Raw genomic sequence first — 27,601 nt, 5'->3', positions numbered from 1 at the left:
CACCTCCTTTCGTTTGGTGGGTGCACCAATGGTCTCGCCGCCTCGAAACAGAGCCTGTGCAGATGGATAGTGGACGCTATTGCAACTGCTTACGCGTCAAAAAGCATGCAATGCCCTCTAGGCATCAGGGCACATTCCACTAGAGGCATGGCCTCATCGTGGGCGTGGTCCAGTGGAATTTCTATTCATGACATCTGTATGGCGGCAGGCTGGGCCTCTTCGTCTACATTTGTAAGGTTTTATAACCTAGAAGTTCCTGCCTTGCGGGTTAAACTTTTGTCAGTCCAATAATGTGTATGTTATGCCCACGTCTGCAGCGCGCAGGCTAATATCACGTGACTAAGCTCTCCTGGTTGAGCTGCACTAATAACGCTGCTCTGCATTTCCATAGGGTGCTTATATACATGTGCCTGTTTACCCCTGTTGTTCCCCGGGACTCCCAGTTGATGAAAACCAGTGAAGCAGCCTCCGAGCCGTGCTTTTATATGCTAAGCCACACCCATTCTGGTGGGCTGTGACGCGTAAAGGTTGCGACGTCATGCCAGGTTCAGTGGTAGGCTGCTGCAGTTGCCACGGAGCAGCCAATGAGCACGCTAGACAGCCTGCTCTAGGTCTGCTAGCTGCTGCAGTGCATTGACGATAAATACAAAATTAAGGATCATTTTTTTGGCCTCATATCTCGAGAAAAGATGACTTTACCTGTAGCGTAAGCTAGCTTACGCAATACTCGTTCCCTCTTCTAGAGAGAACCAAGGTTACGTTAGGTAACCGAGTACAATTTCCCACATTTATAAAACAAAACTATTGAAATTTTTTGTTTGTTTTACAAGAAAAATCATGTCATTTAAAAAAAATGAGCAATAAATCAAAATGGTCTTGCTCTAAAATAAATAAATAAATAAATAAAAAAGACCCTGCATGATACATGGACATTTACTATCTTTGAGAGGGGAGAAATCAGATATGACAATAAGTCGCACTGAAGTGTCAATGAAAAGTAATGCATCTGTATGATTATTTCAACCCGTACAAGCCAGTAATCTGGGAAGTCCAACACCATAGAGGTCACTGAAACTACTGGACAGGGAACAGAGTGAATATGTATGGATATTTTTTATCTTTTCACAATAGAACATCATCATGATTTAAATTTTAATCATACCTTTGAAGTGCATCACTCAAAGGTAAAAAGTCCTCAATATTGACAAATGCAAGGAAATTACCGTAGTAAAGTATTGTGTACTATATTTTTTCTGCAGGTGGAATCATTAAATAAGGTCAAATAAAATAACTTTTATCAACATCTATTGAACTATTGATCAGCAGAAAGTTTCCCAGATAAATGTATTATTCAAAGTATCATCCTATTAATCTGAATAAATGTGACATTTTCACTGATTTATTAGATCATTTCAACAACATGCCACGTCCCATTTGTCACATTTAGAATTAACCATCATTTTTGAGAGTAGTTATCTCTGTCTCAACTTTATTTTTGCTGCTAATGTTTTATCAGATTTCGAGAGTTTAGGAGTTTTTCACTTGACGGCTGTCACAGTGATGGCCAACAGCTGTTGATAATGATTTTATCAGCATGGTATGACTTGTAAAAATAATAATCTTTCTTGCCAAAAGGCTCCTTTTCTAAGCAAATGAAGTGGAGCCTGTGCTATGTTATTGTAGGAGCGCCATCCGCACGAACTGTCTCTCGTTTTCATTGGTTTTCCACTACCTCTCTCGTTATGCTTAGTTTTTCTCATCTATTTGTTAATGTTAAATGTTTATTTTGATCTACTTGAAGCCTAATACTGTAACTGAGATGTATGCTGGTATACTGAGGGTTTATGAAGAAGAGTAGCATTTTTTTGTTTGTTTGCTTGTTCAACATAATTATGATATACACTCATAAAGAATTCAGGAGACATACTATTAAAGGGCTAATCCCATATTGCCTATGCAAATATCTTAATTGTCATAATGGAATAATTAGTGACTGAGGAATGTTTTCCTGAAATCAGGTGGTTTACATTTGCCCAAAAGCTACTCATTTTAAGATTGAAATAAATCTGTGTTGTGTCTACTGGGGGTTGACAGTTTACTTGACGTAAACTGCACACTGAATGTAAGATACTGTGCATGCTAAAGTTTATTTGGTTAAGTGATGGCAAACTGGAGCCACACAGGGCAGGAGGGAAGTAATTGAATTATTTGTAGATAAAGCAAGTGTCTATTCTTGTTTTTTTTAAGGGTGCTTCAGTCTTTTTTGCAAAGGTTGAAGGGCTACTTTGGGCACTTTAAACAAGCTTTTCAAGAACAAGAATATCTACCTCTTGGTTCTGTTCTCTCCATATGCTTGATAGAAGATCGAGCCTTGAAAAACAATGTAGCTTGCACACATTTTGCTCGTTTTGATTCTGATTGGAGCCACAGGGAACTGGCGGCGCTTTTTAAGGATAGAATTTTTAGCTCAACCCCATCGATTACACTTCTCATCCTTTAGTTCTGTTGGTTTTCTTTGTTTAAACAAAAGATTGACAGTTTGTGCCCAAGCAAAGATATATTTTCTGTTTAAAAAATAATACTCATTTATTCTAGTGTCTGTTACCTGCATGTGCTTGCATTATGTGATCTAAATAACATAACGTATAACAGATTGCTGTAATTATAGAAAAAAAAAGTCACAATTCTTCATTGTGATTACATGGAATATGATCTTTACATTCATAATTAATAACATTAATGCCATTGATTTGAAGGGTCATGCAGGGTAATGTGAATTTAAATGACCTTGCGGTGACCCTCAATATACTGTATGAATATTGCAGCAAGGTGGAAGGCTTCATCAGCTTTTTTTTCTTTCACTAAATACTTTTTTTTGACATCACATGGAATTGGAAAGAGGTCAGGTAACATTTTTATTAAACATTTGATGCCTGACTTTAAAATCATAATTCATAGTTCAACAATTTGTGTTTCTATAACCTCGTCATGCTCACTTGTTTTGTCTTCACGATTAGTTCACAATTACATTCCAACCGCTTTCATGATAATACAGCCTGACTACAATTGACTCTGCACAGCGCTATACTGAATTACTTCATATGGGATTTTATACCTCATATTTTCAACAAAACGTCGTTTTATGTTTTATTGCTCCAATATCACAAACAACCTGCCAGTTAGAGTCGTCAGATATTTAAATGTAAAGATTCCAAACTATTTGAAAATCGGTAGAATTGTAGAGAAGCCCTCTGTGCATTAATGCTATGAAGAAAATAAAGAATTATTAACTGATCATTTTAAGGCATCTTTCCCAGGCTTTGGAGGCAAGCTGACTCCTGTATCACAGTTTATCACAGTCACCCTGAAGTGCCTTGAATATTTAGGCCATGATCTATGATTTAGTTAATATACCAAGGGAAGATGTTTGTCTTTTAAATCTTGTGCTCTTCTCTATGATCGAATGCATGATGCACGCTATAAGAAAAGACATGATAGTATTTGAGAAATTTGAGCCTTTCAGCTTCTGTCATTGTCTGCACACACAAAAAAATGAACAAACAAAAACTATTTTTTATTTTACCACCACCATCAAGTGTTTGGTGCTTATTATATGTCACATAATGAAATCCCACACCTCTCGTCCCATTGACAAAATATTTTTTTTCCTTACAGAATATAGGCTTGCCCTGTTTTTTCTTCTCAGATCAGACACAGGTCAGACCTTCACTGAAGGCTTTCTTTAGAGCTGTGCCCTGATATGAGACCTCTTAAATACTATCACCTATTTAATATAAACTGTTTTAAAATGATCTAATATTTAATTATAATTCTGTTGTTTTTAATGCCAGAGGACAACTATAATGCCTTTGTAAATTTTAACTGATAGAAGTAAAAAAAAAAAAAAAAGAATGTTTTATATTTGGCATGCTTTTGCTATTCAAAATAGTTTAGTTAACACAATGCTGTACAAGTATATATAGAAGTACTGCAATTTGCTGACAGTGACACTGAATCTCCTGGAAGAGTTTTGGAGATGGACATATATTGGAAATACTAGCAGTTTCTTTATAATTGTATTTAAATATAGTATTCTGTGCTGAGCTCTCAAAACTTGGTGGAATTACTAAAATTTGACTTCTAGTAATGAAATTAGTTTATTGTTAAGTGATGCAGTTCAGTTCAAGAACAGCAGTACTGGTTTATTAAGAAGTGAGCCCAAGCGGATGGGCATCTTTCAGATCACATGTACTCCTGCATGAACACTATTAAAAGAGAGAACAAATGTATTTGTAGACATCAAATAAAGTGACTTACAATATGGTGCTTCTACTGTCTGTTTAACACATAATAACACACTGTACCAATTAGCTCAAGAGCAAAAAACAGTGTAATTTGACGCTAACAAGAAAAAGTGATTTTATATTCGCTTAGCAGTTTTTCTGTATTGTCATTTTTACATTACATTTTCATCTAATTTTTTTTTTCTGGTTGCAATGTGTGCTATGTTTAACTATTTCTGTCTTTACTCCCTAGACAACAATATCATAAGCTCTGGAGTCAATGAAAGTACTGGCATTCTCGTGTTTTCTGTAATGATTGCTTAACGTGCCAAAATTATTAAAAAATACTTAGATTTGTGAATACAAACTGTCCAGACACAAATTCCTCAAAAGTCATGGGTATCATATCTTTTTCTGTGAACTCCATTTTATAATAGCATGTTCCATATAAAGTAACAGCAGCCTGGCACAAATTAAGTGGTTTTTGATATACTCAATGAAGAGTTCAAAGGAACGCATGTTGTCTCATAAATAGATGCTCAAAATGTTAACTATATTCTACACAGTATATTTTATAGTTAGCATTTTGAACACAAAGTGACATTGAATGGTTGTTTCAAAAGTGCACATCCCTCTAACTGCACTCCAGCAGGTCTGTTTCCAGTAATGTTGCTTGGATTTTGATATTTTTAGGTCAAACCGTGTTTGTCTGTCATATAATGGCGGTATATGGGGTCCACCTCAAAGAGCATGCACAGAGAAGTCCAAATTAAACATGATTTAATGACTCGTAAATGTAAGTACACATTGATGGCCTAAGACACGAAATGAGCGGTTTGTGTGAGAAACCAAACAGTATTTATATCGTGTTTACCTCTTGTAACCACAGCCACGTTCAAGTGATCTGAAGGCACGGGCGCTTCGGTCTGCGCAAGTGCGCCGGAAGTGATCACTTGTGTGGTTGTGAAAAAAAAATCAACGTTGTCTGTTAATATATCGAAATCGTCTTCCTTTGCAATTTTCTGTATATCTAAATATGTTTAATATGTTTAGATCTTCACAGAGAAGGATAACACTTCTGAAATCTTCGTGTAAACAATGAGTGAGAGGCACGAGAGATGACTTCCGGGGTTTTACGGAGCTCACCGGCACGCTTGCTCAGACCGAAGCGCCCTCGCCCTCAGAGTACTTGGACGTGGCTGTGGTTACAAGAGGTAAACACGATATAAATACTGTTTGGTTTCTCACACAAACCAATCGTTTCGTGTCTTAGGCCATCAATGTGTACTTAAATTTACGAGTCAGTAAATCATGTTTAATTTGGACTTCTCTGTGCATGCTCTTTGAGGTGGACCCCATATACCTCCATTATATGACTGACAGACAAGAACGGTTTGACCTAAAAATATCAAAATTGGAAATACTGTGGAAACAAAGACACCTACATCATGGATGCCCTTGAGGTAAGCTAAAACATATCAAAAATTAATTTCAAAGTGAACTATCCCTTTAGGTTTTGCTAAATTAGTCAATTAATTAGCCAAAAGTTGTTTGGAGACGCCTACTCGGTTATTATTTTCCACATTCTGAATAATTGTAAAGTCATCAAAACTATGAAATAACACAAATGGAAGATTGATAATTAATCCTCATCAATTCAAACAAAATTGTACTTTTGTAAAGGAATTCATACATATTGTACAGTAGAAACTATTTATATTTCTTTACAAAATAATTTACAATCATTTAGGAATACATATTTTGTTTTATAACAAACACATTTGTGAAATTCATACATATGCTTAAATGAGAGAAAGTGATTTTGTAAATGAATATAAATTGTGCCTAAGATTTTTTATCAAAAAGGATGAGAAACATTTGTCAGATGTAATGCTGCAACTTTTGACTGGTACTGTACACAGATATAAAAATGAATAAGGACAAAAATTCAGAATCTTTTTTTAACTTGTTTTAATTATTCAAGTTGTGTAATGGAGTGGTTTTTTAGATTTTTGATGTCTCCCTATTTCTGTGAGCATTATAATATGCAAATATAGGTCTAGACTTACTGTACCATGAAATATTTGATATTACAACACATCATACAGACCCCCATATCACATAATAAATTAACTGAAAGCCCCACATATCCCGTAGTAAAAAAAAGAAACGCACAACATTCTGTTTTTGGCAACTACTGTATAGTTCCAGATCCATGAAACTCGTTTTAGTTCTTGGAGGAATTTCTTTATAAAGTACACACTCTTTATCTCTTAGATTGTGCTTGCCATACTCAGAGATGTAAAGGTTGGTTTACAACCATTTTCCAAGGGACAATTAATCATCTTACTAATGGTAAAATATTAGAGCAAAAAGGTGTATACACAATATGTGCCAAAGAGTGAATATGGCAACTTTTAATCGTTTATAGTAGATTTACAGAAATTACATTTTCTTGTCACTGCTTTTATAATGCACCAGTAACCAGCACCTTGTTAATAGTGCTTTAATGTTAATATAAAACAATGACACATCTGGATCACAACACATTTCAAAACAGCAGTGTGCAAGAAATCTATATGCAATCATTCCTGACACCTTCTTTAGTCATGTGATCTTGAAGAGTTCTTATTTTGCAAGTCTATAAAAATAATCACCGCTGTGACTGATGGTGTTCATGAAGTGCGTGCACTCAAGGCCCAAACATAAATTCTTATAGTCACCAAATTCCATTCATTGTTTAATCTCATAGATAGAGAGTAACAAGCTTCTGTTCACTCTCATTAACACTTTTTTTCTTTATTATTATTATATCTTTTTTTTTTTTTTGGAAGAGCGGTTCTTTTCCCTTAAATAGGATACTTAGATTTTCTACACATGGCAGATGTTTTGTTTTACTGTAATGTACATTACTTGAGCTCAGGAGATCATGCTGGGCTGAGGCATTAGGTGATTGTGGTCTCATATGGTCTTCTGCTCCGGAGCGTCATGGAAGGCTGAAGTCGAGTCGTCTTGGCTCTTGTCTGTGCTGTGGATCTTGGGTTCTGTGGCAATGGTGGAGGTGGCATCTATGCTCTCGTACGCCTCCGATGTCCACTGCTGAAAAGAAAGGACGAGCTAAAAAAATGCATGTTTTCTGCAATAACTTGAGGCTAGATTCAAATCTGTAAGACTCAAAATCATTGGGAAGCTTATTTATAATACAAAGATACAGGATTTTAGGATGATTAGGTGCATTCTGGGTCCAGAATTAACACATACAATGCATTGATTAAATAAAAGATTTGAAAACCTACTAAAGAAAACACTTTTTTCTCAACAGCACGTCTAACCTTTACCAGTGTGGAAACTAGAATTTTCTCCAGAACTTGTGAAGTTATACACTACCGTTTAAAAGTTGGTAAGTTGGTTTAAATTTCAATTTTATTATACCGATAGTTTAAATGGAGGACATTTTATAGTTTATGTGAAGACAAAGCTAAAACTTCATCATTAATCCAGTCTTCAGTGTCACTTTCCTTCAAAAATAATTTTAATATGCTGATTTGGTGCTCAAGAATAATTTCTTATTATTAGAATTATTAATAGTTATTATTAGTATTATTTTTCAGGATTCTTTGAATGGAAAGTTCAAAAGAGCAGCATTTTGAAATTATAATCTTTTGTAATATTAGAAATGTCTGTACTGTCACTTTTAACAATTTAATGCTTCCTTGCTGAATACAGGTATTAATTTCTTCTTTTTTTTTTTAAATTCTTATTGACCCCAAACTTTTGAATGGTGGCGTATAATAACAAATTAAGGCACCAAAATGAATTAATTTATATATAAACGCATATTAAGGTTAAATACATTTTCATAGTTAAATAAGGCAAAGAAATTAAACAACAACACAGCAAATGAATATAATCAAACAGAACATAGAATAAATTATTTTCTGAAGTTTAAATATAATAGTGTGAAGCATTATTTAAATATTTTAAGATATATAAATAATAATATAGAATATTATTCTAATATTCTAAATATTCTATTTAAGTCAAATAAATGTGAGATGTTTAAACTTTAAAGGTTATAAGCCTCTGCTTTGTAAGTGTAGATTAATGACAAAAATAGGGAATTAGCATGTGGTGAAAATGGACAAGATCTGCTTTTTATCATCAGAAGGCAATTCTGATGATAAAAATCTGGCAAGCTTTTTTTTTTTCTTTTCTTGAAAATGCTTTTAAAAAAATCTGAAAAGACGTCCCCTCACCTGTGTTGCGCGACTGGAGCGACAGGACGGTCCCAGGGCGATGTTGACAGAGCTTGAGGACTGCGTATCGCTGGTGTTTCCCCCCTCAGCTGCAGAGAGGCCTGAGATGACCAAGCCGCTGGAGAAGCTGCGCTTGCCGAAGAGCAGGCTCAGCGTGGAGCTGGAGGAAGACACTTGACTGGAGCGATGGGGACCCGCAGCTGAAGCCAGAGGCCCTGTTGTGGACAAACGAGGCACCTGGGAAAAGACGGAGGCAATGGAGGAAGTGTTGAAAGACAGCTGGCTGTTGGACAGGCACTGCACAAGTCCTGGGCCTCCAGATCCCGAGCCGTGCTGGCTGTCTAGGATGGGGCCCGATCGGCTGGTGACGGGGGGGCGCTGGGCATGAGGTTGCACTGAGCGACTGCGATACTCCCGGTGAGCTGCAGGGAAAAAGGAGACTGTCAGCACAGACAGAAGAATGTACGTTTTTGGGAAACATTCATTTCAAGATGATAAAATGCTGAACTTGAAAGTAATTTTTTAATTTAGGTGAAAGTAAACCAAATTGTTTTTTTATTTAAGTTTTTATGTCTTTTTTTTCTAGGCTTTAGGACAACAAATTGTACAGAAATGTATAGTGTCCGTGGTTTGTTCTGACCTCCGTGGTTTCTAGAATGGGAGCTGCGAGGACGGCCATGATATAGGCTTAGGCTCTGGGATGTGGCGGAGTTATGATTTTGACTTAAGGAGGAACCTGCACAATCCACATCCTCCATGTTCATGCCACTGTTACAGCTGGTAAGGTTATCTTTCCTCACCCTAGAAAATGCAAGAAATGTTTTTTTTTTAATTTTTTTTTTATAATAATACAATTATAGAATAGAAACAGAAAAAGAGCCTGTTAATGCCTTATACATACCGAAACAACCTGGAGAGCAGCCAGGTGCGAATGCTGTCCAAACTGAGAGGGCCGCCCCATATGTTCCTGATCTGCTTGTGAGTTCCCATATAGGAGGTGGTGAGTGGAGACACAAACATGGGGTAACCCAGGGGCTGGTCACAGGAGGAGTTGATCATGTTTCGCAGAGCCTGCTTTGAGTTCTGGATGCTTCCGCGTTCAGGATTGCGGTTCCGGAGGAAGACGAGCTCTTGCTGCTGACCTGCCCACAGCCCTCGCACACATTCTTTATTCATCTGAATGGAAAGGTGATGAGATAAATGAATAACAATCAGTCTTAAAGGAGTAGTTCACTTTTAAAAAACGTTTGCTGATCATTTACTCACCCCCATGTCATCCAAGATATCCATGTCATTCTTTCTTCAGTTGAAAAGAAATTAAGGTTTTTGATGAAAACATTCCAGGATTTTTCTCCATATAATGGACTTCAATGGGAACCAAACGGTTCAAGGTCCAAAAGACAGTTTCAGTGCAAACTGCAAACTGTTCAAAGGGCTTTAAACAATTTCAGACGATGAATAAGAGTCTTATCAAGTGAAACGATCGCTCATTTAAAAAAAATAAAGTTTAAGTTTTATAAGCTCAAATGATCGCCTTGCTCTGTTCTGTGATGCACGTTCGTGACTCTCCTGTTCGAACTCGTTTATCAAAATGAACGAATCTTTTCTCGTGTCATTTGGTTCACTCAACGAACGAAATGAACGAGTTGACTCGGGAAAATATTTGTTCATTTTGATGAATGAGTTCGAACAGGAGAGTCACCCTTTGAACAGTTTGCAGTTTGCACTGAAACTGTCTTTTGGACCTTGAACCTTTTGGTTCCCATTGAAGTCCATTATATGGAGAAAAATCCTGGAATGTTTTCATCAAAAACCTTAATTTCTTTTCGACTGAAGAAAGAATGACATGGATATTTTGGATGACATGGGGGTGAGTAAATTATCAGCAAAAGTTTTTTTTTGAAAAAAATGTGAACTACTCCTTTAAAACATTATAAACATACAAACTAAAACTACACTACAAACAAAAAAAAGTGTAGAAAATAAAACTTAGCTATTTAGTTTTTGCTCTCTTGCCTTTATAACTTTGAAGCTGAGATGTCGTTTGTAGAGCATGATGATCTTATACTCATCTGCGCCTTCATCCACCATATGACGAAGCGTGAGAAGTGTGTCTTGGCTGGACAGTACTGCTTTTCGCCAGGCGGGGTCGCTCTCATGACAGATCACTAGACTGGTTATGTAGTTGGTTATGGCCTCGTAAAGCACGGCAGGCTCCTCAGTCTCCTCCAAACTCGTGAAGTGGTCCTGTAAAACATGACATTATTGAAATTATACCAAAAGGCTGTGAATAGTCCATCATGTTGTGCAAACATTGTCCAATGATTTCACCTGGTGGAGCTTCAGACTCATTCTCACGGCTGGGGCCACAACCGTCTGCAGCAGGTCCATGTCAGCAAAGACCCATTCATCCTTAGCAGCAATGCGGAAGTCACCTTTGAACAGCGTGTTGAAGCCATAGAGGAATGACTCCAGACTGTGGAGGAAACCATTAAAGTTGCCATGAAATCAATTAACGATTCGTTTTTTCCCACGTTTACTGGCGTGAGGGCGGGGACAACCTGTCACTCACAAACTATAACAATTCTCCCAATTCCCGGACAGAAAATAATGCCCGTCCTACTTTTTTTTGTTGTTTGAAAAAACGTTTCAGTCGGATATACTGTACATCACAATGGGGAAAAAAAGACGTTCGCAACTTCCATTTTATGCCGACTTTAAAACGTAAAATCGCTCACAGAGATCGTGTTTTTCCATTCCATTCCACTGCACTGCATTGTTTTCCTAAATAATCGTGCTAGACCGACATAAACGTGGCACTCAAGTTAAAATAAAAATAAAAGTCTTGCGTTTTTCAAAGCAAAACAGCATTCTGTGTGAACCAGCCCTTATTATGGCAGTACACATTTTATTTGGTATTATTGATTCTGATTGGCATCCATCAAACAAACTATTATCTTTTATCAAGTATTTAACCTTCGAGTATATAAGTGCACATCGCTAATGTTGGAAGTGTACCTGTTGGATCTGTTATGTGCTGCTGTGCTGAGGGATCTCCGTCCAACCACAGACAGAGCAAAACACAGAGTAACCAAGGGGGAATCTTCATCGCTGTCCACTGGCTGAGAACAAAAAAAACTAAACTTTAGCTATAAGGTGCAAGTTTAGATCACCTTAACATTGTGGAAATGCAAAGAAGAATTCAACCGTCCTACCAAAGGTACGTCGCAAGTTTATGCACCATTTTAAAATCAGCCAGACACTGTTTTTTACGTCCTTTAGTGTATCAGCTTTCATTCACTCTAATGAATGCCATTTGTGTCCCCTCACCTCCTCCAGCTTGTTGGCACAGTATTGAATCCACTCCAGGTAGACGTTACAGTAGCTGGCTCTGGTGACCCCCTGCAGACAGTGGACATAGTCTTCATCAATCTTCATGCTGAACACAGCCGGATCCTTCTCAATGTGATGCCATTTCGTGTAAGACTGAAGGACTTCCTGCGTGGACTGGTCTTTTATCCATATCTGCAGCTTGGGGTTGATCACCAGGTAGTAGATGATACTCTAAAAATAGAAGTAATTGAAAATACAGAGATGTGAGTGTCGTCAATGTCACTATCAAAAAATAAACCTATTTCTTCTTTGAGGAAATGTAGCATATGAAATTTAAAGGTCCATGACATGGGGATATTTTATTATTTTATAATGTTTCCTGGGTTGCCTTTATAATGTTAGTCTGTGTTTTAGATCAAAAATAGTCATAATTTAGAAATAAAAGGCATTTTTTTGTAGCCTGATTTTAGCCTCTGATTTGAACGTGTCTGCTGTGGGATTCAGTGGAACCACCCACTGCTGTGATTGGCTGACATGTATTACATGTGAAACTCTCTCGAATACTTTTTTGCCCGTTTGCAAAATTGCAAAACTTCCATAAAGAAAAAACGTTTCTAGCAAGCGTATAACGCTGCTGACTTAAGTAACCCGGATGAGCCTTTGTTATCTGTCTTCAGCGGTTGTTATAGTGGAGTAACATGCCGCTGCATGGCGCGATTGACCAATCAGAATCAAGTATATTCCACAGAGCTGTATAATAATCACAAAAACATTGATCAGCGAACAAAATTTCAATGGTTCTTGTGGAAGCTCAAATGTGTTACGTGACACGAGAATCAACCTCATTGGTTCTCACACGTTGGTTTACGACAGCTGATGTGAGAGTAAATGAATGTTTAAATTATATGTGAATAAAAAAGCCTAAATTCAATCCGTTCGAAATATAAATCCGGCGTCTCTTCAGAAACTTTGGACTAAACCGCTCAATTCAAATGGATAGTTTTACCAACTCTTAATGAACTTTTTGTTTATGTCAACAAGTTATTACATGGTATTCATAGCTCTAAAACTTATTTAAAAAGTAACTCCTTATGCAAGAATTGGTTTAAAAAATGACTTTTTTCTTTTCTTTCAAATATATATTTTTTTCAAATTGTACAAAAAGAACTATTAGTTAAACCATTAGTTAAACAGAGTTAAGAGAAATGTGAACTAGAACTGTATAGAACTATTACAACTTTTTCTTTCAAAGGTCACATAATAGTGTTGCTGGTACCTTAAGGTAGTAAGTGATGAGCAGCTTGCGCAAGTCATAAACTTGCAGCATGGTGGCAGCGTTGTTTTCGCTAATGCTGTAGCCCTCCAACAGATACTTGGTAGTGGTCACCTCCCAGGCCAGCCAACGTAGATTGAAAGCAGCATTGCAGGACAGCACATGTGGCAAATGACCCGGCTCACAGCAGCAGCAAGAATCATCCTCCTCTACACCTTCTGTGATGGCCTCCACCTCCCGCTGCTGACAGTAAGTACCTGAGGAAATTAGGCGGCCAGTGAGGAGAGGGAACATTTACAACAACATGACAATATAATATTAAAACCACTTACCCCTGAACTCCAGGCCTCGTAGCTGAAAGGTGACCAGACCGTTGCCGACCTCAATGAGGTGAACGAGTGCATTCAGGTAGTCAGAAGCCAGGATGAAGCAATCTCCTGCGCAATAATTCCCCCAGCGGCCCAACATCAGGTCTCCACATAAAGAATGCTGCAAGGAGCGCGTCAGGTACTCATAGAAAATTGAGTTGAGGTTGTTGTCATCGCAGCCTACATGGTGAGCATATAATCTCTTTTATTTAAAAATGTAAGAGGTAGACAATGTCTGACATACTTAAAAATAAGTTTTATACTCTTTAAAACAGTCAAACTGAAGCTTCATGCATTTTTGAAACATTTTTTATTAAGTGTAAGGTTATGAATAGATAAAGACAGTATTTACCAGTCTCTTTGTCAACCTGAGACACCAGTCGGCTGTTGGAATTGTCAATTCGTTTGGTGCTGAAAATGTCAAATCAAATCAAATGCGCATGAAGTGAAATTCACAGTCATGTAAAAAAAAAAAAAAAACCATTTAATCCGATGCCTGTGCCACCCTTCATGTTTAATATCAACAACAGAAACATTCTGTGTCATCACATTTGTGGTTGGAATCTACATCAATAATTCAGCATTGTGTGGCTTTCTCTCTGCTACTACAGGCTGTTGGACTTCAACCATAAAGGAACTTTGTCCCAATGGAAACAAGACAAGTACCAATGGAAACAATGTCAAACACGTCTTACATCAACAGCCGTTTTCCGATTAATAAATATGCATTTGTTCTTTCAAGACCTGCAGTCAAGTATGTAGTTGGCTGACAATGCATTACGCCACTCTAAAGCTACATGCATGTTTCATGTACTTGTGGAAAAAACAGACAACTCACTTGTAGTTCCTTTCCCAGAACTTCACAGGCCGTGGATAAGAGGTGATAAAAATAGCGCTCCCGAGGAAAGGGCTGAGTGGTGTGTAGAAGAGCGTCGTGATTAACGTCTGCAGCAGGAGCATGGCAGAGTCTGAGCAGCTCCGTCAAGGAAAAAACGAAATATTTGCACTGCATTTGACGATATGATGCTTAATCGTATTGCAATAGTTCTTTAAAGGTGCTATAAGCCATTTCTTTTCATGCGAGTGTCCTAAGAAAAAGTAAAGAAATTACATTTAACCGAATTTGACATTAAGAGCTGGCTCAAAATCCTGAGATTACTCATAAACTATTCTGTTGACCAAAAAAAAGTTGTAAACGTAATAGAAATAATATATACTAATATATAAAAATATAAGCCCTATAGTATTTTTTAAAAAAGTGTCTCGCTTTTTTTAGTATCTTTAAAAATACCCTCGCAAGGGGATTGTTATATTTTGAGGGCATGTTTTACGTTTACTTGATCAGATTAAAATTGGGAGTAAACATAGTACAAGGTCTGTACTACCAATATACACACTCAAGATGGACAGATTGTAAGGATATGAGGTACAGCAAAAGGTTGTGCAAATGCATGAAATGCACTACCCCATGCTATCTGCCAGGGGGCGATATACACCAGAATGAAGTGCAGCTTGTGGAGAAGATCCCAAAGCTGTGGACAAAACAAAGAGCTGTTGTAAGACAGCAAGACAACAAAGGCAGTTATTTTTGGACTAGTTACCAAATACTGTCAGAGCTATTTCAGACGATAGCTCGGCACGATATTGACATGTCATTTTTATCTAAGTTGAAAAATGAAACAAAGAGCAGGGAATGATGAGTGTTTCAACTGATATAGGACTGACCTTGTTGAAGATGATGGACATGAGGAAGAAGTTGAGCAGGAATGTTTCAGAGGCACGGCTGCAGTCAAACTCAAAGAAGATGATGGTGAAGATGAGTGTGAGGAACTGGTAGCTGGGATTGCAGAAGGAGGCACGAAGAAGCTTCATCCCAGCAACTGTCATCAACAAGACATCACAGCTGGAGCGAGACACAGACACCACTCAGGTGCAGAGGCAGCACACAGCCAAGCACAGAAAACAGAAATCAGGAGGCTCTGACATAACTTCTGCTAAAACCACCACAATGAGCAGAAAAATGTGTTGTAAGTACTCTACCAATACTGCTTCTATGTGTGTGTATATATACAGAACACAATTATAGTGTTTCATACACAATTAAACAATCAAACTATACTATTACTACTTTTTTATTGAACTATATTTTAAAGTGAATTTATTTACCAGTATATGAATTTTCAGCAGCCAGTACTCCAGTCTTCAGTGTCACTTGATCCTTCAGAATTTCTGAAGGATCAAGTGATATACAGGTGTCCTGTTTACAAACATTACAGGGTGCGTGCACATACCAGAGGAAGAAAGCCAGATTGGTGAGCTGGTATACTGCAACAACCTTAAGTATTGAAGCTTTCCTTATTGTTTGTATATAACTGCTGTGCTGACTCAATAATACATGATTTTAGTTGGATCTGTTTGTCTGTCTTTAATTTTGCAGTGTTGCTGTGGTATGAATTATCATGTTAGGCTAGTAATGTAATAGCCAATGTTAGCAACGCAGCATCTACTGGACTGCCCGAATTTGCTTTAAAGGGATAGTTCACTTTGAAATGAATTTTTTGTATGTTTTAGCTGATCTTAGGGGCATCCAAGATGTAGGTGTCTTTGTTTCCACAGTAGTTTCAATTTTGATATTTTTAGGTCAAACCGCGCCAAATTAGCGCGGACATATTCAAAATTCAAAATTGAAACTACTGCGGAAACAAAGAACTATCCTTCAATGCCCGCGCCCTTGGATCACTTGGACGTGGCTGTGGTTACAAGAGGTGAAAACTATATAAATACTGTTCATTTTCTCACACAAACCGCTCGTTTCGTGTCTCGGGCCATCAATGTGTACTTACATTTACGAATCATTAAATCATGTTTAATTTGGACTTCTCTGTGCATGCTCTTTAAGGTGGTATCAACATTGAAACTACTGTGGAAACAAAGACACTTACATCATGGATGCCCTTGAGGTGAGCTAAAACATACCAAAAATTCATTTCAAAGTGAACTATCCCTTTAATATAAGTTACACTCCGCTTGTTTACATTACAGACACCACCACCACAGTTACACTTTTAGCAGCACAACTGTTTTCAACATTGACAATAAGAATGTTTCATGAGAACCAAAACAGTATATAAGAATGACTTCTGAAGGATCATGTGACACTGAAGACTGGAGTAATGATGCTGAAAATTCAGCTTTGGCCATCACAGGATTTGTTTAAATTGTAATAATATTTTACTGTTTTTATTGTAAATATAGTCTTGGTGACCAGAAGAGACTTACATTTAAAAGCATAATGTTTAGTTTAAAGCTTGTCCATGAGAAAATGAGCTATGAAGTACGATACATGCAGTCCATTTTTTACCATTTATGAACATGCGAGCGCGGATTGAGTTTTTCCTTGAGAGATATCATGGCTTGCAAACGAACTTGGAATAGATCTAAATACTTTAAGAACTTTCGTTAATTTTTCCGTTACTTTCCGTTAACTCACGATTCGTTAATCTCAATAGCTGTAATAGTAAAAACGTATAATAGCTGTAGTAAAAGTATTCGAGAGAGTTTCGCATGTAATACGTAGCTATTTCATTTGCAAGCATGTCAGCCAATCACAGCAGTGGGCGGTTCCACTGAATCCCACAGCAGACACGCCCCTTCAAACAGAGCGTTCAAATCAGAGGCTAAAATCAGGCTAGGAAAAATGCCTTTTATTTCTAAATTATGACTATTTTTGATCTAAAAAACATTATAAGGGCAACCCAGGAAACATTATAAAATAATAAAATAATCCCATGTCAGGGGACCTTTAAAATAAAAATTATGGGATTAACTGAAGAGTAAAACATTTACAATATTTTTTAATATCTGCATTGAATTGCCAATAAGAATTAGGGGAAGGATACTTACTGTATTCCTAGTTTCTTACGATGGCTGAGGGCGAAGCCATCGTTGGTAAGTGCACTGAGGACAATGGCTGGGTAGACAATATACTTCTCAAAAGTCAACAGCCCCACATAGAGGCGCTCGAACCACATCAAGTGAGCATCCTCTAAAAAGATAGTATACTAACATTAATATTCATATGAACGCCAATGACAGTAGACGTGACAGATGTGCAGTTAACCTACCTCTGGGTTCGAACTGTGAGTATTCCTTACTCTTCAGCACAGGATGAGAGATCCACAGCCAGGGATGGTGTTTCCGTAACTGAGGGATGAGATAGTGGGTGACAAAGCCCACAGTGGCTGCTAATGCATACAGCACTATGGACACAAATGGCTGTATGTGACAAAAACAAGTGTTAATTGACATGTAGGCTGAATCATTGACTCTTGTCTCTCTATGATGTTTAAAAGCAAGAGAAACTCACCCTTAGAGACAGGAAAACCGTGCTGGCAGTAATAGCAAAGGTCAAAACTGAGGCGAGGATACAGATAACCAGATCTGACAGTAAAATCTCTTTCTGCAACATAAAATTATGCATATATTTGAAGTAATAAATTAAGATTGATACATGGATCCTTAGATGCAAATACTACACTACTGTTGAAAGGTTTGTGACAGTCAGTAAGATTTTATAATTTTTTGAAGAAATTAATACTTTTCATCAAGAATGCATTAAATTGATAACAAATGACAGTAAGTACATTTTTAATGTTTCAAAAGATTTCTATTTCACAATAAATGCTTCTGTTCTTTTGAACTTTTTATTCATCAAAAAATCCTGAACATTTTTTTTATCACGGTTTCTTTTATAACATAATACTGGATAATAATAAAAAAATATTTCTTGAGCAGCAAATCAGCATTTTAGAAGGATTTCTGAAGGATCATGTGACACTGAAGATTGGAGTAATGCCATCACGGGAATAAATGACATTTTTAAATATAATAAAACAGAATAAGTTATTTTAAATTGTAATAATATTTCAAAATTTTACTGTTTTTTTAATTAGATAAATGAGAGACATAAAGATCTTCTTTAAAAAGCATTTAAAAATCTATATGGTAGAGTACATCTGATTATTATTGTGTATTCCCAAGTGAAATGAAAGCGTTTTTGAATATTCACTAAATAAATCAAAGGCACTCACCACTGAGCCTTTGAGTTTCTCAGGAAGAGGGTCTATGCTCTCCTCATCCTCCTCCTCTTCACCATGTCCAAGTGATGGCATCAGCTTGGACTTTATCAATGAGCTAATATCAAAGACAAACAAACATGTTTTTTAGTCCAAACTATGACAGAAGTTCAAAATGTTCTTAACCAAATGATCTGTGGAAAGTGCACAGTGTTCTTACAATAACACAGATGGATCACTGCTTTGTCGACTAAGATGATAGGACAGGACCACTAGCAGGGCACAGAAACCAGAGAAAAGTGCTGGAATATGCTGTTCATCCCAAGGCTCCTACACAGAAGATGCCAATGCCATCACAAACTTGTAATCTCGTATTGCATTCAAAAAATTAAGTATATCTTTTACTGATGATCTACTATTTTTTTAGAGTATACTGCACCCTTTTATTCCAGTAGATTAAATGCAGATCATACCTTCAAAGCGCCAAGACAGAATCCGTAGAGTAAAGCCAGCGCTATCAGACTCCGTACTATACAGTACACTGCAGATGGGAGTCCAGTTGCAGCTAAGCAGAAAAAAGGGGAAACATTAGTTTCCTCCAACTGACCTTTAGTCATTTATAATTGTCTGCATTTTGAGGAGGGGAAAAAAAACTATAATTTATCATGAATACTGACCTGTACCTCCAAAAAAGTGCATGTCGATTTGTTCTAAAAAGTATATAAAAAAGGTGTTGACTTGCGGAAAAAGGCCCAGAAGAAACGTTACCGGAAAGCAGTATGTAAACCCTGAAAAGATCAGATCAACACATCCATCAAATTTAAAATTACAATGCAACGATTTCCATTTCTAATGTTTAAAGCATACTTTTCAACTTACCGACTAAAATGTCCTGCACGTACTGAAGTGTGTCTGATGTTACTATTGTGATGCCATAGACGGTGGACACAGGGAGGTCTGGCCTTCTCAACACTATCTCCAAAATCCAAATAAGGCCACAGAACATACAGAAATATGCAGCACGACTGTAGATGACAATTTGATTATGGCCCTGTTAAAAAAATATTTTTTTTAAGAAAAGTTTTTTTCATCCTGTAGTTAAACACAATCATGACAAGAAATTTTCTTGAATGCTTCTCCAGTAAAACTCACATGAGTAGGTGAAGCTGCATCTGGCTGAACACTCTATAAAACACAAGATGCTTTAGCAGGCGGTCTAGCAGTAGATTCATTTTCAGCAAAGACGGGCTATTAAATGAGGAATGTGGTACCTTCAGTAAGGAATACTGACAGCTAGCAATCACCAGGCAGAACTGAAAGACCCAGATGTCTTTGAAGCAGCCCTCGTTCAGGAGCACAAACCCCAGAAAAGCCACCAAGACAGCTAAGAATACAGCCACCATGTTCTCAGCCATATCCTTGTTCCTGCAAAAACAATTATCTTTCTGTGCTTATGGTTTTTAAATAGCACTGCAATGTCTACAACCTTCATTGTCACACTCACCTGTCAAATAATGCCAGCAAGGTTAGCCGATCATACAATATGTTCACCCATTTCCCAGGAAAAACTTTTAATTTGTAGTACAGCTTTCTTGAGGGTTTCTCTTGGGTTGATGTCTCGGATGATTCATCTAAGGAGTCCTCCTCCTGCGCATGAGAAATATCCAAGCCCTCAAACGGTGAGTAAATGATGACTGGATTTAATTTATGGGCCAACTATCCTCCAAGATACAATATTTTAACTAAAACCAATCATGTTTTCTATGCATTGTAAAAAAAATATTTTCATGATTTGTAATCACAACATTTTTTCTTTTGTCAAATCAACTTAAATAATTTATGTAGTTCAGATAACATAATATTTTGAGTTTCTGGTGATTAAATCAATCTCTTTCATTGTATTAACTCAATTTTTCTATTAAATGAGCTTAAAATTTTAAGGCAACCAGGTTATTTAATTTTTTAAGTTAAACCAACAATATTTTTTTACAGTGTGCGTTTTGTTTGATCTGTTCTGTGAGAGCAAGCTTAATGTGTGGAAAGAGGGATTCCACACCTGGAAGATTTCCGGATGGGTTCTCCTGGGCCGGAGTCGGCGAGTTGGAAGGATGCGTCGCTGGAATGGGCATTCAGAGGGTCCTCCCACCAACCCGTCCTGGCACTCGGAGTTAGAGGACGTGGAGAGGAGATCACTAATGAAGAGATGGTAACATTATAAATCTAGAACAACTGTGTGTTCACTTCATTTTGTGATTGTAAAAGAGAAATAGGATGCAGTACCATATGTTGCCGGTGATGAGCTCGGCACCAAGGGGTAAGTTTAGAGCTCTTTCATTGTACAGTTTCCGAGGTCTCTCTCCTGTATATATTGAACATGTTAAAAGCATCACAAACGCTCCTCTACTAGTCCTCTTACATATATATGACATTGCACTTAATGCAGAACAATCATTTATGTCTGTCCACTGTACTCACTGTGAACAGTGTGAAAAGTGTAAGCCTCCTCTTTGCATGTAGCCTCTGGTCTGCAGATGACCTGAAGCATAGAGCTCTCTGACTGGGACGTTTGTGAGGGGAGAGAATCATAATCAGGGTCCCTCTCCTTGTCTGTCTGCGGACTGTGAAGACAAGGAGAAAATGTGCCCTAAAATGTTAATTCAGTTTGGTATGTGTATAGTATGAGTCTGTGTTAATAACTCTTGATTATCATGAGGGTACACACAAACTGCCATTCAAATGTTTGGTGTCTGTAAGATTTTATGTTTTTGAATGAAGTCTCCTATGCTCTTCAAGGCTGCATTTAGTTTATAATTGATTTCAGTATATTTTAAAATGTGATTTATTCCTATGATGATTCCTATGTGATTTATTCAGCAAAGCTGAATTGTCATTAGCCATTATTTCATTCTTCTGTGTCACATGACCCTTCAGATTTCATTTCTCATTATCATCAATGCTAAAACCAGTTGCACTGCTAAATATTTTAGTTATATTTTATTGCTTTTAATATTTTATATTATATGTAAATGCTTTTGCATTCACTTGAAAAGCTTTTGCATTCTCTGCAAAACTGCAAAATAATTATGTTTCCCCAAGAAACTTTTTTTTTTCCCATCACCATATTCCTTTAGGGTCTCCATACTTTAATGCATCCTTGCAAAATAAAACACATTTTCTTAAAAAAAAAAAAAAAAACATATTCTGGACAAATGTGGGCAAAATAGTTTTGATTTATTTTTTATTTTTTTAAATACTTCCCTTGATCTGAGCAGTACAAGACTTGGCTACTTTTCCTAAGTTTGCCTTCTGAACACACACATTTTTTTTTGACTCAATTCTACAATGTTAAGTGGGTGAAAAAAAACTGTGTCAAAAATGGGCACCCATAGAAATGAATGGGGAAAAACTGTAATTTAGAGCATTCTAAAATAAGCCAAATAACACACCAGGTAACAGCAAAGTCACTTCATCTTTAGGGTTTAGCTCTAAAAACTTATTGGAATGATATTTTAAAGTAGTTAAAAAAAAATTAAAAATAAAACATAAAAATAAGCATAATTTACATTGAAAATATGGTACTTTTTGAAGTAAATAAATTCAAAAATACCACCAAAATAAAAAAAACACCATAAATGGATAAACAAAACTTTATCGAAGACAGTGAAATAACATTTATAATAAATAAAAATTAGGATCACAACTGAGTCTTCTGCCCACATTTGTCCACAATTACAGGATTAAGGGCTATAAAGTGAATACAGTTTGAGGGCTACAAAATATTATTGGTCAAAACTTTTGAATGGTATTGTGTGTTTGTGTGTGTAAATATATATAAAATCATTATAATTATTTGATTAAATCTGTTGTCTATATAGTGTATGTAAACACCATGCTTATATTCAGATTTATAGTTTACCCACCTTTCTGGAGAGACGATAGGAATGAGAGTCCCTGGAATAGTTTTCATTGTATCTGTAGCCAGACTGTTTGGGGGATTTGGACGCTCCTGTTGTTGTCCTGTGGATTCTGACACGTCAGAGTTATTCTCCGCTGTCATGCTTTGCTCTAAAAAAAGAGTTAGACCATTAATTTAAGCAAAGATATTCAATGCAGTCTCATGCATAAATCAACACTCACCATTTCTCTCTTCCTTCTCCTCCTCAGCCTCATTTCCACCCCCAAATCTGGTGTTGTTGATAGACTCCAGCAAAGACACAAACTCAACAAAGTTGGACTCATTGGGTATCTGTCCCTCCTTGGCTTCTAGGTCAGATTTAGAGGAGGTCATTGTACTGAGTTTATCTTTAGCTCTATGGCTAATGAGGACAGCATCTCGTCCACTGTCGATACTGAGTCCCCTAGCGTGTGTTCTTCCACTCTGAGTACATCTCAAATATGCCGATGGAATTTGCAAGAATCCATCAGCATCCAGTCTAAGCTCAGGAGGGTCGTTTTCATCAGGGTGGGAGTTGACATCAATGCCTGAAGAGCTGTTATTGGTCAGTTGGGGGCTCAGGTTGGGTATCTCGTGCTCATTGCTCTCTATTTCTTTGCATTCCTGAGCAGAATCAGAACTGATGGTCTCTTTGGCAAGAAGACTGTCTTGATGCTCGGACTTCTCCTGAACCGAGTTGTCTTCTGAAACCGGCGTATCTTCTTTCTCATCATCGGCAGAGGGTTCCTCCAGTTCGTGAGGCGAATCAAAGGTGATGACAGGAATTTTGACAGGACAGTCGGATTCTCCCTGGTGGGACTGAGCTGACTCTAAGATGCTCAGTTTAACAGACTCTTCCAGCTCAGCAGCTGTCTGTGGGTCACAGCTCATTGTGATAATGATCTTCACTGTATCACTCTCGTCCAGGTGGGACAAGGGACTCGAGTTATCAACCAGCACCACAGCAATTTCATCCGAGCAATAGTTCTCCTCAGGTCTTTCTCCATCGTCGGCATCTCGTGTGATTTCTAGAGAGGTATTATTGTTGTTGGGGTCAGTGGGGGGTTTGTCTTTCTCCTCTAAATTGTCCGCTTCATTCACAGGGGAAGGAGGAAGATCATTGTCAGCTTTGTCTCTGTGGGATGAAGGAATCTGCTCTCCCTGCAGGAGTGGGGCAGACTGGTCAGTGTTGGGACTGAACACATCCTCAGGGGTGAGTCTCTCCTCCACATCTGGCCAAGACCGTTCATTACAGACAGCATCACTCTGACCTGTAAATGTCAGTCAGTACGCAAACAGCATCTTTAAAATGTCAGATTGACAAATGGCTTATGATATATTTTAAATGAATTAGCTATTAAATGCTGCACCCTGTTGGCTTATGTCAAAAATCATGATACACCATTTTTTACTTCCTTGACAATTGATTAGAAGGTGTAATTATACTTATTTAACCCGCAACAAAAAAAAAATCCAGTGCTGACCAACATTAGGCTACATAATTTTTCTTATTTTATTTTTTATTTTATAAAATTATATGAAGTAAAAAAATTACATTTAATAAAATCTTCTGAAATGTCTGTTTTTAGATGCAGTCAGAGACCCTCACTATGAGCTGTGTTTAACCAAAGCTGTCTGATAGCTTTTTTTGAGAGGTCCTGGCTTGATGTCACACTCAGTGTGATGTGTGACTGAGGCAATAGAGAGTAGTCAAGTTATTCCTCAGTTCATATGCTAGGCTCTGAGACTGAAACTTACAGTAGTGTTTCTGCACAGCATGTTCCAACATTTGTGAGGATCTCTTCCACTGCAATGAAACCAGGCCAGTGCTATAATTAAAGCTGGTACATACCCCCTATGTTTTTCAGCTCCTCGGATTTTGGACACTCCTTCACAGTTTTGAATAGCAGGTTAACCAACAAAAATGATATTGTTATTTAAAACACACACACACACACACACACACACACAAATTATACATAACAATATTCACAGCTAGATTTGTGCAAGATCTGCATTCAAAAAGCTGCTGTTACACTAATAACCTTTAACATTTTCTGCAACAATACATTTTTTCCAAGTATAATTAATTATAGATCCAATCTTGAAAGTATTACTCACTCCAATCAGTCCAGGGTCTGTTTCAGTCTGTTTCACTGTGACCTGTATTACTGGACTTGGTCTGTTTTTGGTCAATACTGATGTGGCAACACTGTCAGGAACTGTGCTGCTCTTCCTTTGGATTAAAACAATTCAGACTTTAGCCTAGTTACATGACAAATATAAAAAAACAACAACAACTTTTGGCAGTAGAGTTTATGAGCTTTGAGTAGGCAAAACCTTTGGGGAAATAACATTGTAAAATGATATTGAAATCAATATAGCCTACTGATCCAACTGATTTTGGATCTTACCTTAGGGATGGAAGACCGGAATCAGACGCGTTGCTTTTCTTGTCTACACCTTTGCTTATGTCGGGCACACTATTCTGGGCTACAATGTCGCCCTGATCGAACATCAGATGGAGGCGATAATTTACCATCTTAATGACAATGAAGAAAACTGTCACTGAGGTGCAGTAGATACTGAGGGTAGTAGTGGTGGGTGGAAGAGCCTGGGGGAAAATACATTAGAGCCATGACATCTCTGGAACAATTGATACATTGACAGATAGATAAGTCAAGTGTTAAATATCTTTTTAGAATATTAAATTTGCATCATTGTGATGTCTTTTCTGAATAAATAATAATTGCATGACCACTAGAAATAAAAAACCTGTATAGGCCTATTGATATTGTTGTCTACTGTAAATGCACAACAATGCTATAACACAGACTGCCATTCGTGAATAACCTGTACAGGAAGCTATGCAGAAGAAAAATGCGACAGTGCAAGGAGCTACGAGGAGCATAACACGTAAATTCATATAGTCAATAACATTTAACGCGTAAATCCATTTCATTGATTTAGATCAATATTTCGTGTGATGTTTCGTCTGCTAACGCATTCAATCAGCTTCATATCAGCTGTACAATATTATCGGCGGCCTGCGATATTGTATCACTCACCAAATGAAGAGATAATGGAAGCATAAGCAAAAACATCCATAAATACAGGTGACATGAATTGTTGAATTTATTCTGGTCTGGATCATGATACCATCCACCGGTCAGTGAAGCCCAGACTCCTTGGCGTAGCGTTTGCACGACTTGAGAGCCCATATTTTCAATAATGGTCGCTACAAATATATCATGCTGCAAGCTGCGAATTCACACCTCTGCCGTCCTGGACTCGCTGCCCCAACGCGCGATTACATATTTACAGAAGCTGCCTCTACATCCTTCCTTGAAACCGTTTACTTTTCTTTTTCATCGTCCACGCCTTGTCTCCCTATTTCCCAACATAAAAGCATTGGTTTTGTGCGGTGAAAGGCTCCCAGCAGCAGCATCCTTCTGCGCCTGCTTCACATGAGCGGATAGGAGGGAGGCATGGACTGATTCATAGCGATGCTCTTCTGCTCACTGAGTCATGCGCCCCCACCCTGTGTGTGTGAGGATACAGTCAAAAGACGAGAGCCGTGGAAAATCAACTGTTCTGAGATGGAGCCAGGAAAGCGGGAGAGCATTTTGAACTTACATAAACAGCAGAACATTTTAAGTAGGCCTAGCTAAAATGTTTAAAAGATTATGTTCAATAAGTTTTTTTTTAACACAACACCGCAGCATCAACAGGACTTTTTGAACCAGACTTAAATGTACACATTTCGGGGCCTGCAGTATTGTTTTTTTTTTTTTTTTTTTTAAATACAAAAAAGGAATGTGGAGCTATATATATATATATATATATATATATATATATATACTGTATATGATAGCCATCATAGGATGGGTACATGGTGACCATAATGGGATGGACATCGTCAGAAACAATGCTGTGGCATTTAAACGATGCCCAATTGGCACTAAGGATCCAAAGTATCCCAAGAAAACATCCCCCACACCATTACACCACCTCCACCAGCCTGCACGGTGGTAACAAGGCATGATGGAGCCATGTTCTCATTCTGTTTAATTCTGACACCATCTGAATGTCTCAACAGAAATCGAGACTCATCAGACCAGGCAAAAGTTTTCCAGTCTTCAATTGTCCAATTTTGGTGAGCTCTTGCAAATTGCAAGATTCTTTGTGAAATAAACCGGCCCGTCTGGCACCAACTGAGAAATTGAACCAGTGCTCCTAATAATCCTTTTTTGTGTGTGTGTGTATATGTATATGTATATATGTATATATATATATATATATATATATATATATATATATATATATGTGTGTGTGTGTGTGTGTGTGTGTGTGTGTATCTCTCTCTCTCTCTCTCTCTCTCTCTCTCTCTCTCTCTCTCTCTCTCTCTCTATATATATATATATATATATAGCTATATATGCTTTCAAACCGATTAATCACATCTAACATAAAAGTATTTGAAGAGTTCAGATGCAAAAGCCTCTTAGTGCCGTTTGAAGTTTTCTGCTGGAATGATCATTTTTATCAAGCTTGTATATTTAAGTAAAGTAATTTCACTTAAATGGCAATTAATAGGTAACCTTTATTGCCATTTAAGTGAAATTACTGAACTTTAATATACAGGCTTGATAATTCTCATTATAAGAAAATTTCAAATGGAACTCTTTATTTGTTATAACATGTGTGTGTGTGTGTGTGTGTGTGTGTGTGTGTATCATTATATTTATATACGATAGATAGATAGATAGATAGATAGATAGATAGATAGATAGATAGATAGATAGATAGATAGATAGATAGATAGATAGATAGATAGATAGATAGATAGATAGATAGATAGATAGACAGATAGACAGATACACACACACACACACACACACACACAGGATTTTTACTCACACACGCAGGATTCTGAAATGAAGTTTCTTCATTGACTCAGATGCGTTTATGACACAAGATAGTACGTTTTCCCTTTCTAATAGTCAGTGAATTAATATTATAACATAAAAGTTAGTTATAAGCCTAATCTTTATAGCTCAATAGCCTATGGTATTTAAG

The 27,601-nt window shown here is 37.3% G+C and overlaps 1 protein-coding gene across 2 annotated transcripts; it reads right to left on the bottom strand.

Annotated features, from left to right (window-relative positions):
- Positions 1-7,035: 7,035 nt before the first annotated feature.
- On the bottom strand, positions 7,036-26,035 carry pcnx2 (pecanex 2). 2 transcript variants are annotated; one of them, XM_039672945.2, is made up of 34 exons: positions 25,591-26,035; positions 24,937-25,136; positions 24,644-24,758; positions 24,375-24,411; positions 22,726-23,793; positions 22,509-22,653; positions 21,064-21,206; positions 20,869-20,947; positions 20,645-20,780; positions 20,093-20,235; positions 19,860-20,013; positions 19,741-19,773; positions 19,468-19,639; positions 19,266-19,376; positions 19,062-19,153; positions 18,809-18,918; positions 18,604-18,706; positions 17,880-17,972; positions 17,638-17,788; positions 17,417-17,558; positions 15,239-15,416; positions 14,937-15,045; positions 14,352-14,481; positions 13,866-13,924; positions 13,478-13,693; positions 13,149-13,402; positions 11,870-12,103; positions 11,558-11,661; positions 10,871-11,015; positions 10,556-10,786; positions 9,441-9,715; positions 9,180-9,340; positions 8,540-8,961; positions 7,036-7,379 (listed from the first exon to the last, which is right to left on the bottom strand). In XM_039672945.2, the coding sequence occupies exons 1-34, from the start codon at positions 25,741-25,743 to the stop codon at positions 7,245-7,247; spliced, it is 6,033 nt and encodes a 2,010-aa protein (XP_039528879.2). In that variant the 5' UTR covers positions 25,744-26,035; the 3' UTR covers positions 7,036-7,244. The 2 variants fall into 2 exon arrangements, with proteins under 2 accessions (XP_039528879.2, XP_039528878.2); XM_039672944.2 differs by having other exon boundaries at positions 7,036-7,382; positions 25,591-26,034.
- Between the last annotated feature and the right edge of the window lie 1,566 nt (positions 26,036-27,601).

Source organism: Pimephales promelas, chromosome 11, assembly GCF_988280905.1.
Source record: "Pimephales promelas chromosome 11, fPimPro1.hap1.1, whole genome shotgun sequence".
Taxonomy (NCBI): Eukaryota; Metazoa; Chordata; class Actinopteri; order Cypriniformes; family Leuciscidae; genus Pimephales; species Pimephales promelas.
The sequence above is the reverse complement of the archived record's forward strand: the minus strand, read 5'-3'. Positions and strand labels throughout refer to the sequence as shown.